This window comes from Cyclopterus lumpus, chromosome 1 (genome assembly GCF_009769545.1).
Source record: "Cyclopterus lumpus isolate fCycLum1 chromosome 1, fCycLum1.pri, whole genome shotgun sequence".
Taxonomy (NCBI): domain Eukaryota; kingdom Metazoa; phylum Chordata; class Actinopteri; order Perciformes; family Cyclopteridae; genus Cyclopterus; species Cyclopterus lumpus.
The window spans coordinates 21,433,194-21,449,556 of record NC_046966.1 but is presented as its reverse complement, the minus strand read 5'-3'; the positions used below and the strand labels follow the sequence as shown (position 1 = coordinate 21,449,556).

Genomic DNA, 16,363 nt, shown 5'->3' with positions numbered 1-16,363 from the left:
ATAGAATAAAATAGAATGAAAAGAAGGGATAAAAAATACCCAAATGATTAAAGTTTATCCCCTTCCAGTCCAGTGAAAACCTCGTAACTCCAGATGAGTTGATTTAGAATGTTTGTGATGAACTGACGGATAAAGAGTTCCTTTATGTTCCTTTTCTGTTTCATGGATTGGAGGTCCAGTCATACATTGTCATATTCATGTAATGTGTTTATGTAACTTTGTAATGCTGTTCATTCTGTACACATGACATCTATTGCATCTGTCCATCCGGGGAGAGGGATCCTCCTCTGTTGCTCTCCTGAAGGTTTCTTCCCTTTTTTCCGTGTGAAAGGTTATTTTTGGGGAGTTTTTCCTGATCCGATGTGAGGTCCGGAGACAGGGATGTTGTATGTGTACAGATTGTAAAGCCCTCTGAGGCAAATTTGTAATTTGTGATATTGGGCTATACAAAATGAACTGAATTGAATTGAAATGTATGTGTTGATAAAATTCTCCCATCTGGAAAATGCATTGTCGAAAGCTGAAAGCTGTTTTTTTTTAACTTTTTAGAGATATGTGGTTCTCACAAGGTTGTCATGTTGAGAGCCTTGTGGGGGCAATATATATATATATATATATGTTCTGAATTTTATATTGAGCACTATTTAATGTTGTGTCTTCAGCTTGTTCTGCTGCTTTCATTTGTTAGAAAAACTACATAATTGAATGCCATTTTATTGACTACCTTTCTTCCCTGCATGCAAAGTATACTACTATTATTATAATAACAGTACACTTTTATTATAGAGCACTAATGCTATAGAAAATAGCATTAAAACAAGACTGAACTGGCTTCCTGCCAAAAAAAGCTTTTGGATTATTGGATTTGAAACATACAGTGACATCTGGGTTTGTAGAACATATAGCATCCCTGAAAAACAAGAGCCGAAGCATGAAATAATGTGTGAATGTGTTGTCCAAAATGCCTACATATCAAATACCTTTTCATGTATCTTATTGGTATGTGTAAATGACTCAGAAAACGTTCTGTTAATATGGTGACTATTTCCCGCAAGACTTCATTTTGTAAGTGCCTTTGTATGTGTTGGGTCCTTTTATTTTGAAGTTCTTCCGGCAAGACCGGAAATAGATTAACTATCGTAACATGACATTGCAAAAAGTCTGTTAGTTGACAGTGTACTGAAGAAGAAGGTGTTCATGTGTATTCACTCACATAATTCACTCTATGAACTGCTAAGCACCTAGCTGGAACGGGAACAAGGTACTTTGTGTTTTATTTAGGCTTTGACTACATGTTTAGTGACTTTATTTTAATAAGATTTTAGCTATATGTGCCCTTTATGAAAGAGAAAATGTTGTGATTAATGTCCACATGTATATATGAATGTCATCTAATTAATGTGTACACTCGTAAGAGCTTGTTTCTGTTTTATTTGTTCTATAGCTCTTACGGTCATTTCTGGATATTTCTGGAATCTTAAATTTATGTTCGGCAATAAGGCTCATGAATAAAGGCATTCTCCGACAAACGGGCTCCGGTCGGTGCTGATGTATCGTCCTCATATGCCATAATTTACGATGAGGTCGAATGTTACGAAAAGATTGTCAGGATCCCTGTTGACCCTTCCAGTCGGTTATATAACCTGTCCAGACCAGAGAAGGTCTCCATGGAGGAGTACATCTCGCAGTCCTTGAAAGCTGGATTCATTCGCCCATCCTCGTCACCACTGAACTGGGTTCTTTTTTTGTTGTTCTTCACAAAGCTCGACCTCCGCAATGCGTACCACCTGGTGCGGATCCAGACGGGGGACGAGTGGAAGACGGGGTTCAACACCCCCCTCGGCCACTTCCATTATTTAGTTATGCCGTTTGGACTCACTAACGCCCCTGCTGTGTTCCAGGCGTTGGTAAATGACGTACTCTGCGATTTCTTGAATCGTTTTGTATGTGTATATTTAGATGACATTCTCATCTATTCCGCAGACCTTCTGGAACACCAGCGTCATGTCCGGATGGTTCTCCAGCGCCTACTGGAGAACAACTGTTTGTGAAGGCAGAGAAATGTGAGTTCCACGTAACCTCTGTTCGGTTCCTGAGGTTCATCATCGAGACGGGTCAGGTGAGGGCTGATCCGGAGAAGGGAACGGAGTGGTCGACCCCCTCCTCTAGGAAACAGCTCCAGCAGTTCTTGGGGTTTGCGAACTTCTACCGCAGCTTCATACAAAACCCGACACCCTCTCTCGCCAGTTCTTCCCAAACGTCACTTCTCCTTTCCTGGCACCATATGTGGCAACCTGTGTGGCAGCCTCTCTCACCCCACCTTTGTTCCTCCGCCTGCACGCTCCCAAGTGCTCCAATGGTTTCATAACTCCCGGTTCTCCTGTCACCCGGGCGTCATGCGTACCACCGACATGCTCCGGCGGACTTTTTGGTGAAAGTCGCTGGAGGCAGACACCAGAGCATTTGTCCTGGCCTGCTCCATCTGTTCACGCAACAAGTCGTCACATCGTCTGCCGGCCTGCTGCAACCACTCCCGGGGCCACATCGTCCCTGGTCTCACATCGCCTTGGACTTCGTCACAGGCCTGCCACCCTCGCAAGGGAACATGGTCATCGTCACGGTGGTAGATCGCTGGCCAAGCTTTCCTCTGCTCGGGAGACGCCGGACATTATGGTCAACCAGGTGTTCCGGCTACATGGGATTGTCAGGATCCCTGTCTGACCATTGTGTTTACCTCTGTTCCCCCAAGTCTCCTTACCTCATGTGTCCGTCATCCCCTTGTTTGTTTATGCCATGTGCTTGTTGTGTGTGTTCTTGGTCCTACCTCCAGACGCTGCCCATGGGCACACCCCCGAGCGGTGCACAGCTGCGGCCTGTTTGACTTGTCACCAGCTCTATATCAACCCTGGTCCTGAAGGCCTGGGTTGTCAGTCTGTTACGTCTTCTGCCCCGCTCTGTGAGATTCTCCGCTGTTTGTATTTGTTCGCTAACGCTCTCTCCTCGTCTGTAGCACCTGTTTTGTTCTGCCTGCCTCTGGTGTTGAGCCACAGGACTCACGTTGTGATCTGCTTGCCTCTGTGTCGGACCTTGGGCTCCACACTTCCTTGCAAAAATAAATACCATTATCTGAGTCTGTCTCCTGTGGTGTGCTATTGGGTCATATCCTTGTGCTCCCGTGAAAGATACGAGATAATAGTCAGAACTATATCGAGTGCCAATAATAGGGATATCGGCCATTTCAGTGTTTAACTGAGTGTATGGGTGACGAAGGAGGTTTATTATTACTCAGTCCTTTAAGTTCAAATCTATTATGTTTTTAAATGGTCGAGGATGATGAGGTTGCAGAACCAGCTTATTCAACCTGCTATTAGAAAACAGCAAATGCTTCCTTAAACATTATTATTATCATTTTGTTTCCACCCTGTTGATGACATTTTATGTTATGAAACTGTATGAATAACCTCTCCCATGATTATAACAAAGAACAGAGAAAGTAATCAAACTGACCTGGTGAAATTAGGTCACTTGTTTGTTAGTTGGATTTGTCTTCTTCATTGGATCGCACACATTTCCAGGACTGAACTATTTTAAAATAAATGTGTAATTGTGATTTTATCTCTATTTATTTTTAACCAATATTACAATTTTAAATTCTTTTCTTTGAACTCAACTCCAAGCCATAACGTATTAAACAAAGTACAAGTGTGCCAAACATGAACACGAGCTTATCTTATTTGTACAAGAACAGAATCAGATAAAATAATGCGGTTACTTGTAGTTAACGTTCGCAGTATTTATTTATTTTTAGATTTCAATCACTTCCAATATTAATTTCTCTGGTTTTATCATAGAACAGCCAAAGATAGAAAGAAAAGGACAGAGAGAGGAGGACATGCAGCAAAGTGATTTATTAATACACTACATGATTTTGTATTTTGCATTATTAATAACATCGCGTCTAACATTTATTTTCATTATTCCCTCAGTTTGTTGTTTTTGATAGGTCTCTTTTTTTGATTGGTATATAAACTGTCAGAAAATTGTGAAAGATGTCCTTAACTTGGGCTGCAACTAATGATTATTTTTATTATCGATTAGTCTGCAGATTATTTGCAATGTTCTGAGCAAAGGTAAATACTGGATTAGATCTAGATCATACATGCAGTCTTTTTTTGCATTATTGTCATACAGTAGAGCTGAGGTAAAAAAAAATTGAACCAGCAACGCTTGTAATGGTGCTTTCTCATATATTTAGAAAACAATAGCACAACAAAGTTTGGTTTGCAAGGAAAAAGTAAATTTGTCTGTTGAATTAGACCATCAACTAAAGTTTGGTGGGTTTAAACAAAATGTTGCTGAACAGCGTCAGTTTGTACCGACTGGTAAATGTGTGACGTTTGAGGGATTTAAAGCTTCTTAACTCCTGACCCAATCAGTTATAGAAGAAGTCTTTATGACTTCCTGACTTTACAAACTTAAGTAAGACAAAAAAAACATGTACTTACTTTCCAGAAATTGCTCGTAAGGGATCTCCAGTGTGTGGACCTCTGTATATGTTGTCATTGCTGCTTCTATCGGTCCAGCACCGGCATTCAACGGTGTTTGTATGTGCCCAACAAGGCCCCCCCCCCCCGCCATATTAAAAAAAACGTTGTTGATATTATGTTGAACAGGCAAACTTTATTAAAATGTATTAACATTTGTGTAACTTAGAACCGATTTAAACATAATAACAGTAATAAAACCAAGAGGTCAGAAGAGGGTCTTCTGTTGCCATGAATTTAACAAGGTGGTACAAATTACCCTCCTCTCTTATGTCCTCTATAGGTAAGCTCCTGTCTAGCAAGATACCTCATGCATCCCATCATTTTAATTAGACAGTGCCTTGCCTCCAGCTGTGTTTTATCCATTGCACTTAGTAGTTGGGTGTGAACTGGCGTTTTCTCCAATGCATTTGTTGTTACAGCATGATGGTGTGCTTTACTCGCTTGATGGCGATTAAAGCTTTTAATGGCATTTTTCCAATTACTGAAACCATTTAAGCAGAAGGCTGGGTCATTCTTTCTTTCCAAAGTGGTCTTTTTGATGGTGTATGCTTTGACACACTCAAAACAAAGTACCTTTTTCAAGGTAGGGCTATAATGCAGCCACAGATACTGACTATACCACTTTGCCTGAAACCGTAACTTCTTGTGCTGAAGTTGCTGTACTTCGATGGATTTAAGGTCAGGCTGGTATGGTTCACTCCCTATATGGTTCACTCCCTATGTCCATGATACTGCTTCACTCACTTCCTTGACGGTCACTGGCGCTCAAACTTACTGTTCCCTAAAGAACAAAGAGAGCTTAGCCTAGTCTGCACATGCATGTTTTAACATAATAATTCACTTAAAACAGGTAGACAATGTTTACAGCCATGATAACACACCTCAACACAGAATCAATGTAAGACTTCACCTGAAGCCCTGAAGGTCCAGCTGCTGCTTCCTCAACCTGCACTACATCTGCACTGGATTTTCTGAGTTTCCTGAATGCATTTCAAAATAAGGCAGGTTTGCACTGTGTGGGTAGTTAGCCTACTAACGTCACTAGCTAACGTTAACTAACAACGACCTGGGCTTCTTGATAGCTATTTAACCTCTGGGTGGTGAAAAAACTCATATATCTCTTTTCTTTTTTGGTGGCATTTTCCTATCTACAAAGCACAAAAGGGTCAACAATATCAATGCTGAGACCAAACAAAATACAAATATAAGGCTTTCTTATTTCCTTTCATATTGCTTACCGTGACTATTGCCAGCTCTCTTTAGGCAAGTTACGATTCACGGAGTGTTTCTGACTCTTCAGCTAATTAAAGGCTGTATTTTTCACTCTTCTTGGCGACGAACATAATATAGATATTAATACGAATGAGTTTGCAAATATATTGTGTGGCAAAGACCAGTTCATGATTCTGACACCCTTTGTTCAGCGTAAATGAAACCACCAGAAGGGCCGGTCCTTTCTCGTGAACGTGATATCTTAGAAACAAACGCCTCGAGGTAGTTCCTTCAAACATATACTTGTTGTCTGGTTGAACTGATCAGATTCTTCAACATAATATTCATGAATTTTTGGAAAGACATGGACTTAAACTGCAACATGACATTGACGGAGGCATCCAATCGCGACTCTGAGTTTCTAGTTAGTTTTATTAATTTTAGATCGATGTTAAATGTTTGTTTGACTTTAATGTAATTTCTGTCAATGTTGCTCTTATTTCCCTTCACCGTGTCACATGCTGAAAATTAAATGGTATGTACTTTAATAAAGACATCATTGTGTGTAATCATTGTAAGTAAACGCAGGTCTTTATGGACAGAGGTCTTAGATGATGATGTACAACCGGTTCATGTGTGAATTTGTATTTGAATGTGGATAAAATATGTGTTACTACAACATAATAGATATGTTTTTATGTTTTATGTCAAATGCAGAAGCCTTTTGAAGACGCCTCCTTTGCTCTCAAAGTTGGAGACATGAGCGGCCCTGTTTTTACTGACTCTGGGGTCCACATCATCCTACGTACTGGTTGACAGGAAGAAGCCACACAGTACACTTTCCTCTTGTGTCCTCACACACACAGTCCAACCTGACCTGATTCATTTTAATGACCCACACCTCCAATAAACAAAGCTTCTGGGCTGAATCGCATTAGTTTAATGGGATCAATTTGTTGCAAGATCATTTTTTGCCAATGGACATGTTTGAATACTTTGATCGCACTGAACATCAAGTATCGCAGATTATTCATGTGAGACTTCAAGCATTTATTAACCCTGGCAATGCCTTTATATAAAAACATGAGTGCCTGTGACTGTCGTCACAATTCTGAGTTCTCTGCATTTGGTATTGATTTAAATGTGTTATCTTTTGCAGGTATCTAATAAGATACAATCATTTGTTGGCACAAAAGTGCATGTTTCCTCACCCTTAGGATATGTAAAGATAAAGATGGCACAGATTAAAGCTTCCCGGTTTTAACAATCAGCTATGCCGCTTTTTAAAGAGAGTTTTTCCTGCATCAATAAAAATATAATTTTGTAAGTCTCTTGTTTTTGGGGATTATTGAGAACAGAATTAAACAGTTAGCTCCTATTAATTTATAGACGGTATGTATGAGAATATTTTGAATAAGCACGAAAGAGATGATTTCATAGATAAGTCCTTCCACAGAGAGAGACATTAGTGTGTGGCACAATCATGTCTGTCATACCAGAAATATGCTGGAAAGTGTTCTCTAGTAAATAACCTGAACCTGGAACTCCGATCTAGTATTTGCAACTGCTTTTTTCTTAAATTATATCGAATATTATTTCAAATAGGATTTGGGGGGAATTATCACTTTTCTTTTGGTTGCTGTCGGACCCATGCAGTGGACTGATAAGCCATGATCAGCTGTATCAAAGGCAGCAGAAAGGTTTCAACAACACTCAAATAAGAAAAGAGTTGTTCAGCATTTGAGCTCAATCAAACTCATTCTTATCCTTTCAGAGTGCACTGTGAGTTTGCTTGATATTAGCCTCTAAAATGGGGGAGACCTGTAAAACGTCTTACATTAAAAACACTAACACTGCCAGATTACATGTCATTTAGCTGACGCTTTTATCCAAAGCGACTTACAATAAGTGCATAAAACCGTGAGTCCAAACTCAGAACAACAAGAATCAAGCAAGTACAATTTCTTCAATAAAGTTAAACTACAAAGTACTATCCGTAAGTGCCATTTAAGTGCTACTAAAGTGCTATCGGTAAGGGACATTTAAGTGCTACTACGGCATTTAAGTGCTACCTATTCAAGGTATAATGAGGCAGATGTGACTCGGGTTCTGATGATGGAAACTATATTAACAAGAAAGTCTCACTGAGGAAGATTTTGCCAGCATTAATGTTCAGCACAGGTGGAGGTAAACGATATAATTCTAATGTTCCTGGTAATTATAGAAAATGTTGTTGATCAAGTTTGTCAGAACAAATCCAAAGGTTTGTTGGAAGGCGTATTTTTTGCAGCTATGAGGTTTGTCCTGTTGTTTGTTCAATAATCATTCTCATTATCTGTATTGTCAGGAACGAATAAAAGCACAAATTCAGTCCTTGTTTGACACTTGACTGTCTCACCACCTCCTGAGACGTTCTCCTCACCTCTTCAGACCTGCAGAGGTAATAACATTGTGCTTTTATTATTTCAGAGGGAAAGGTGTTGATATTTAACAGGGCCAGGATGACAAAAAACATTTGTGGCATTTATTCTTTATTTTGTATTTGTTTTCCTCCACTGCTTTTGACAGCTGAGTTTTATTTCGTCATAGACTCAAATACCCTAAAAATAGTGCAGCTTTGTTAGTCATATTACACTTTTTTAGGTTGTTTTGCAAATTGCAGTGGTGTTGGCAATTTTAAAATATAGAATAGCTGTGACTGAATCACTTTGAATTTGAAAGCATCACCAAGTCTAGATGTGCAGTTCATAGCTTAATAACTTGATAACTACTTTACAGATGAAACGACTCACTGATGTCCTTTTCCTCTTTGTTTCTCTCTGACATATTTCAGCCTGTCTTGGACTCCAGCCATGCTCTCCTTTTCAAACCCACCCCTCCTCGGCCTGAGTGTCCTGCTCTTTCTGGTGCACCACTCCCCTGTTCTCTCCTTTGGGACTTGGACCAACGACCAGTGCCATCAAGCTTCTTTTGTGCCGGGCCACAACCTGGTGGGGCAGGGCTACGATGCGGTCACCCTGAAGCGAAGAGCCCACGTGATCGACGTGACGACGTACCTGAACCCAAGTGGCTCCTGCAATCTGTACAAGAACCCTCATCATGGCAACGTTCTGCAGAAAGTAATTAAATCAGAAAAGCACAAATAAAAAACCTCCACTGCACTAATAAACTTGTTAACCATTGTCTTCTCACCTGTTCACACTAGAACGGTCTTTGGACTATTTAATTACTCTGATCTATTTTATTTCCAGGTTCCCGTCTCTGCAGGGGAGTGGCGTGCATTCAGCCACTGTAATGTGCAATATGACCACACTGAACACAACTCTGTCAGGTATTCTGTGGTGCATCATCATAAGCATACGTAGAAATGCATTCCCTGTTGGGAACCCAACAGTTTCAACTCCTTTCTGAACTCATATGCAGAAGAAGGGTTATCACTTTTACTTTTGCTTGCTGAAATGACAACTGTCGCTAATAATTACGTTAGCTAGTTAGTTGAAAACATTTTGTCTCTGGAAAAGAATTGAAAGTTGAGATGAAATTGAAAAATGCCTCTAACTTTTTAATTACATTCCCAGCAATATTCTGCAGATATTTATCAAAATATGCTAAAAAAATGGCCTTGTTTTGAAAAATGTGCTTGCGTAAGCTAGTTCAAATTAATTTCAACCAGTAATATTACGACATCCATCCATCAATCAATCAGCAACTTTTAGTGACAAGAGGGTGTGTGTGGTGATTTAAATCAAATGCAAATGATTTAAATCCCTACAACTGTAGGGACACAATCCTGGTGTACCTGTTAGTTGGAAAAACCAGCTCTGCATTTTATGTCCTTTTGCAACTAGAGGGATTTTCACATTTATTTCCTGTAACTTGTGTCCGCAGCTCCCTGATCAGGTACTACTCCAACGAAGGCAGTAATGGTTGGCAGGTAGGAAACATATCACAGATAATGTTGAAGAGAAACATATATTTAGCAATATTATTATTGTAACTGTGACCGCAGATGTGTAGACACGTTTCGACCCAATAAAAACGTTGTTCTTAATTGACATATTTTATAGATAGACCTTGACCACTTTGCGACTTAAAAAGGATGCATAATTATGAGCATTTGTTTCAATGTGATTGTTGAACCTATTATAGCCGCTTGTTGCTTCAAGGCATGAGGCTCATAATAATTATGTCTTTTTACAGAATGGCTTGAATTCCCTACAGTACGACCTGAACTATGTGGGATCACGGTCCGATCTGTATAAGTTTGCTACAGCCAAGTACCAAGAGGACTACCGCTACTTCAGCAGTCACAGAGTCACCTGTAGCCATTACAGGTAGGGTGACATTGCCTGCGGTTTTTCAACTAAGTTTTCATTCTGTTTAATTTAACAGTCGGTCTTTTTGTGTTTTAGCTACCGTTTGTCGGACAACCCGCGCATCAGCCATGAATTCTACAAGGCTTTCGAGAGTCTTCCCTATTCCTACAGCAGCTCCACCAAAACCCATTACAGAAATCTCATCAATACCTATGGCACACATTATACGCGCCAGGTTAAGACACACGCACACTCTCTCCACTCACCACCTTTATTTTCTCAGCTCATAGGAATAATCAAATGTTCTTGTCTCAATAACATTGTACTTCATTTCAGGTTGAACTTGGGGGGCAACTGAATCGAGTCAGGGCCGCATGTATCTGTTCGTCCTCACTGAAAGGGCTCTCCTCAAAGCAGGTACACATGACACACACATGTTTATTTTAAATAAAAAACACAACACCAGTTTTCTCCCTAATGAGCCCCTTTATATACCAGACCAGGGGTCATTCTGAGATTACTCTCAGAGAGACCCTACCTAAAGGATAGAAACTTTGACCTCAGTGAAAAGGTGTGGTAGGGTAGTTACTAGCTGTGACTCATTCTTTTAAAAAGCAGTGATTGGTTGATCCATTATTATAAAAAAGGAAATGCAGAAACATGGCCGGCGGCTCTGTGAAGAAGAATCGCTCCCAGCTATTAACGATTAATTAGACCATATATCCATTCCTGCCACGAGATCCCCCCAAATGCGACGCACTGTTCTTTAAAGAGTCATATAATGACCTACTGCACCACTAATCTCATCTTATTTCTCTCCTGTCTTCTAGGTGCACTCCTGCTTGAAGCTGGGAATCTCTGTTGGCCTTGGTCATACTGCTGTAGCTCACATCAAGACTTGCAACAATATCCTATACAATCAGGACGTCTCCACCACGTACTACCACGGTCTCCAGAACCACTACACACAGGTGGTAGGAGGAAATGGTTGGTCGGGGGAGTTTTCTCTCATCCGTGAAGACTCTCAGGGCTACATCAATTGGCTGAAGACCCTCACATATCACCCTGATGTTGTGAAGTATTCCCTGAGATCACTGCACGAACTGGTGCCGGACTATAAACGAAAGATAGCCCTGAAGGCTGCTATTCAAGATTACCTGAGTGAAAACGCCATCAGGCCCTCGATCCAAGCAGGTTATGGAAGCCAGATCCTGATTCCCTCAAAGTGCTGTAGTCAAAAGGTCTGGTGGGGACAGCTGGTGGTGACCATCATCCGAGGCTGGGGGCTAAGCGGAGTTGCACATGGAAATACTCAAACGTACGTAGAGAAAGGGGAACAGGGTTGAGGGGTCGACATAGTGGGCACTGTGATCACGACTCGTCAAAGACGCATTTAAACTAAATACTTTTCTGTCTTTTTATTCAGGTATGCTGTCTTGAAATACAAAAATGATGTTCATAGAACTCATGAGGTCAGTTCCAACGAACCAGTCTGGAATTCTAAATTCATTGTGGGAAAGGTCAGTAAATCTTCTTCCTCTTGTTTTGTTTGTTTTTCTTGTATGAAGGGAGGACAATAGGAGCGATTACCCTTCGACGAGCACTTTGCAGAAATGCAGTGGAAACATCTTAGGGGATGCCAACTCTTTTTATGTTTTTCTCATGCAGATTACCACGCAATTTACATTTGATTATTTATCTTATGAATATAATGGAAAGCTTCGCTATCTACTGAATTTGATTGACTGTTTAAAAATGCCATACAGCTGTTTCAAATAACAGTACTGTACATGTTAAATTACTGTACTGTGTATAATTTGAATATACAGTAATGCAGAACTGTACTGCATATCAATTGTAGCTTCTACGTGACCAGTTATTATAAATCCACTTTCATAACACGTTTGTTTGTTATTTTACATTATTCTGATTACAATTGTTTTTTTAAATCTCTTTGAAGGTGGAGACACACCAGAGTTTGACGCTCCAGGTCTGGCACAAGGACTATAGACAGGATGTGCTTCTGGTGTCATGTCCGTTCAATGTGCTCCGGGGATCACACACTCAGAAGTGTTCTAGTCTGAAAGGGAACGTCGAGTACAAGTACACTCTGACCTGCGACCAGTACTACACTGGAGACCAGTGCAACCAGTACAACAAACCAATTATTTATTGAGGAATATGTGAATGGGCGTGTCGCTGGCTTTCCTTTCATGGTGATATCACATCTGTTAATTACTTTCTTCAAGTTGTCATTGAACACAATATAGGGTTTTTTTAGAAAACATTTGAAATCAATGTTGTTTGTGCCAGTAGGGTTAAAGCTAAAGGTATTTTTACTGCAGCAATTAGATCGTGGTTGAAAAAAATAGGCTTCTGTTTTGCACCTGTTTTTATCAACTACTATTACTGATGAGCACTTTTATAAATTGGATTCAGTGGTTGGTTTTTACGGTTACGGTTTAAATCTTTTAAAATGTCTGCTGTAACATAAAAATTGTCTGTCCCTTCTAAAGCAAATAAAAGCAATGAAAACCTATGTTCTGTCTTTAAGTACTTTTTTTGATACGTAGTATTTTATGTAGGTATTTTTACAGTTTGACAAGAAATAAATCCTTTCAAAGTAAGAAAGGGTCAAAGAAATTAAGCTTGCATCTGGCCATAAGGACAATTAAAATTAAAGTAAATGTTTAAGCAAGTAAATTTGTTAAAATTATTAGAAAAACAACAACAATCAAAACAACTATGCAACACTAATCTAGGTAAAATGGACATCTTTATAATATCAATTCTCGCAATTAAGTTGACCAGTTACTTAGATCTTCTTAAATCTTTTTGTTTAAAATATCTGTTTTATACAAGTCATGCAGCCCAAAGTGTCTCACAAAGCAAAAAACACAACAACAAATACATTTTTGGAAGACTAATGAAATGTTTATAAATAGTCTATAGAATAAAATAGAATGAAAAGAAGGGATAAAAAATACCCAAATGATTAAAGTTTATCCCCTTCCAGTCCAGTGAAAACCTCGTAACTCCAGATGAGTTGATTTAGAATGTTTGTGATGAACTGACGGATAAAGAGTTCCTTTATGTTCCTTTTCTGTTTCATGGATTGGAGGTCCAGTCATACATTGTCATATTCATGTAATGTGTTTATGTAACTTTGTAATGCTGTTCATTCTGTACACATGACATCTATTGCATCTGTCCATCCGGGGAGAGGGATCCTCCTCTGTTGCTCTCCTGAAGGTTTCTTCCCTTTTTTCCGTGTGAAAGGTTATTTTTGGGGAGTTTTTCCTGATCCGATGTGAGGTCCGGAGACAGGGATGTTGTATGTGTACAGATTGTAAAGCCCTCTGAGGCAAATTTGTAATTTGTGATATTGGGCTATACAAAATGAACTGAATTGAATTGAAATGTATGTGTTGATAAAATTCTCCCATCTGGAAAATGCATTGTCGAAAGCTGAAAGCTGTTTTTTTTTAACTTTTTAGAGATATGTGGTTCTCACAAGGTTGTCATGTTGAGAGCCTTGTGGGGGCAATATATATATATATATGTTCTGAATTTTATATTGAGCACTATTTAATGTTGTGTCTTCAGCTTGTTCTGCTGCTTTCATTTGTTAGAAAAACTACATAATTGAATGCCATTTTATTGACTACCTTTCTTCCCTGCATGCAAAGTATACTACTATTATTATAATAACAGTACACTTTTATTATAGAGCACTAATGCTATAGAAAATAGCATTAAAACAAGACTGAACTGGCTTCCTGCCAAAAAAAGCTTTTGGATTATTGGATTTGAAACATACAGTGACATCTGGGTTTGTAGAACATATAGCATCCCTGAAAAACAAGAGCCGAAGCATGAAATAATGTGTGAATGTGTTGTCCAAAATGCCTACATATCAAATACCTTTTCATGTATCTTATTGGTATGTGTAAATGACTCAGAAAACGTTCTGTTAATATGGTGACTATTTCCCGCAAGACTTCATTTTGTAAGTGCCTTTGTATGTGTTGGGTCCTTTTATTTTGAAGTTCTTCCGGCGAGACCGGAAATAGATTAACTATCGTAACATGACATTGCAAAAAGTCTGTTAGTTGACAGTGTACTGAAGAAGAAGGTGTTCATGTGTATTCACTCACATAATTCACTCTATGAACTGCTAAGCACCTAGCTGGAACGGGAACAAGGTACTTTGTGTTTTATTTAGGCTTTGACTACATGTTTAGTGACTTTATTTTAATAAGATTTTAGCTATATGTGCCCTTTATGAAAGAGAAAATGTTGTGATTAATGTCCACATGTATATATGAATGTCATCTAATTAATGTGTACACTCGTAAGAGCTTGTTTCTGTTTTATTTGTTCTATAGCTCTTACGGTCATTTCTGGATATTTCTGGAATCTTAAATTTATGTTCGGCAATAAGGCTCATGAATAAAAGCATTCTCCGACAAACGGGCTCCGGTCGGTGCTGATGTATCGTCCTCATATGCCATAATTTACGATGAGGTCGAATGTTACGAAAAGATTGTCAGGATCCCTGTTGACCCTTCCAGTCGGTTATATAACCTGTCCAGACCAGAGAAGGTCTCCATGGAGGAGTACATCTCGCAGTCCTTGAAAGCTGGATTCATTCGCCCATCCTCGTCACCACTGAACTGGGTTCTTTTTTTGTTGTTCTTCACAAAGCTCGACCTCCGCAATGCGTACCACCTGGTGCGGATCCAGACGGGGGACGAGTGGAAGACGGGGTTCAACACCCCCCTCGGCCACTTCCATTATTTAGTTATGCCGTTTGGACTCACTAACGCCCCTGCTGTGTTCCAGGCGTTGGTAAATGACGTACTCTGCGATTTCTTGAATCGTTTTGTATGTGTATATTTAGATGACATTCTCATCTATTCCGCAGACCTTCTGGAACACCAGCGTCATGTCCGGATGGTTCTCCAGCGCCTACTGGAGAACAACTGTTTGTGAAGGCAGAGAAATGTGAGTTCCACGTAACCTCTGTTCGGTTCCTGAGGTTCATCATCGAGACGGGTCAGGTGAGGGCTGATCCGGAGAAGGGAACGGAGTGGTCGACCCCCTCCTCTAGGAAACAGCTCCAGCAGTTCTTGGGGTTTGCGAACTTCTACCGCAGCTTCATACAAAACCCGACACCCTCTCTCGCCAGTTCTTCCCAAACGTCACTTCTCCTTTCCTGGCACCATATGTGGCAACCTGTGTGGCAGCCTCTCTCACCCCACCTTTGTTCCTCCGCCTGCACGCTCCCAAGTGCTCCAATGGTTTCATAACTCCCGGTTCTCCTGTCACCCGGGCGTCATGCGTACCACCGACATGCTCCGGCGGACTTTTTGGTGAAAGTCGCTGGAGGCAGACACCAGAGCATTTGTCCTGGCCTGCTCCATCTGTTCACGCAACAAGTCGTCACATCGTCTGCCGGCCTGCTGCAACCACTCCCGGGGCCACATCGTCCCTGGTCTCACATCGCCTTGGACTTCGTCACAGGCCTGCCACCCTCGCAAGGGAACATGGTCATCGTCACGGTGGTAGATCGCTGGCCAAGCTTTCCTCTGCTCGGGAGACGCCGGACATTATGGTCAACCAGGTGTTCCGGCTACATGGGATTGTCAGGATCCCTGTCTGACCATTGTGTTTACCTCTGTTCCCCCAAGTCTCCTTACCTCATGTGTCCGTCATCCCCTTGTTTGTTTATGCCATGTGCTTGTTGTGTGTGTTCTTGGTCCTACCTCCAGACGCTGCCCATGGGCACACCCCCGAGCGGTGCACAGCTGCGGCCTGTTTGACTTGTCACCAGCTCTATATCAACCCTGGTCCTGAAGGCCTGGGTTGTCAGTCTGTTACGTCTTCTGCCCCGCTCTGTGAGATTCTCCGCTGTTTGTATTTGTTCGCTAACGCTCTCTCCTCGTCTGTAGCACCTGTTTTGTTCTGCCTGCCTCTGGTGTCGAGCCACAGGACTCACGTTGTGATCTGCTTGCCTCTGTGTCGGACCTTGGGCTCCACACTTCCTTGCAAAAATAAATACCATTATCTGAGTCTGTCTCCTGTGGTGTGCTATTGGGTCATATCCTTGTGCTCCCGTGAAAGATACGAGATAATAGTCAGAACTATATCGAGTGCCAATAATAGGGATATCGGCCATTTCAGTGTTTAACTGAGTGTATGGGTGACGAAGGAGGTTTATTATTACTCAGTCCTTTAAGTTCAAATCTATTATGTTTTTAAATGGTCGAGGATGATGAGGTTGCA

At 40.7% G+C, this 16,363-nt stretch overlaps 1 protein-coding gene and 2 long non-coding RNA genes across 3 annotated transcripts; all 3 read left to right on the top strand.

Annotated features, from left to right (window-relative positions):
• The first annotated feature begins 1,176 nt into the window (after positions 1–1,176).
• LOC117736535 lies at positions 1,177–2,496 on the top strand. Its single transcript, XR_004609973.1, has 3 exons — positions 1,177–1,261; positions 1,764–1,907; positions 1,984–2,496. It is a non-coding gene; the product is annotated as an uncharacterized LOC117736535 (long non-coding RNA).
• A 6,115-nt stretch (positions 2,497–8,611) lies between these two features.
• On the top strand, positions 8,612–11,421 carry LOC117732124 (perforin-1-like). The gene is made up of 6 exons (XM_034534879.1): positions 8,612–8,878; positions 9,011–9,090; positions 9,648–9,693; positions 9,960–10,093; positions 10,172–10,310; positions 10,906–11,421. The coding sequence occupies exons 1-6, from the start codon at positions 8,612–8,614 to the stop codon at positions 11,419–11,421; spliced, it is 1,182 nt and encodes a 393-aa protein (XP_034390770.1).
• Positions 11,422–14,195: 2,774 nt separating this feature from the next.
• LOC117736483 lies at positions 14,196–15,515 on the top strand. The gene is made up of 3 exons (XR_004609972.1): positions 14,196–14,280; positions 14,783–14,926; positions 15,003–15,515. It is a non-coding gene; the product is annotated as an uncharacterized LOC117736483 (long non-coding RNA).
• The last annotated feature ends 848 nt before the right edge of the window (positions 15,516–16,363 follow it).

Excerpts from the sequence above, each read along its gene's own strand:
- LOC117732124 (XM_034534879.1), top strand. The coding sequence starts at position 8,612 with ATGCTCTCCTTTTCAAACCCACCCCTCCTCGGCCTGAGTGTCCTGCTC. Across the intron at positions 9,091-9,647 it reads ACTGAACACAACTCTGTCAG|CTCCCTGATCAGGTACTACT; the intron begins GTATTCTGTGGT and ends TTGTGTCCGCAG. Across the intron at positions 9,694-9,959 it reads AAGGCAGTAATGGTTGGCAG|AATGGCTTGAATTCCCTACA; the intron begins GTAGGAAACATA and ends GTCTTTTTACAG.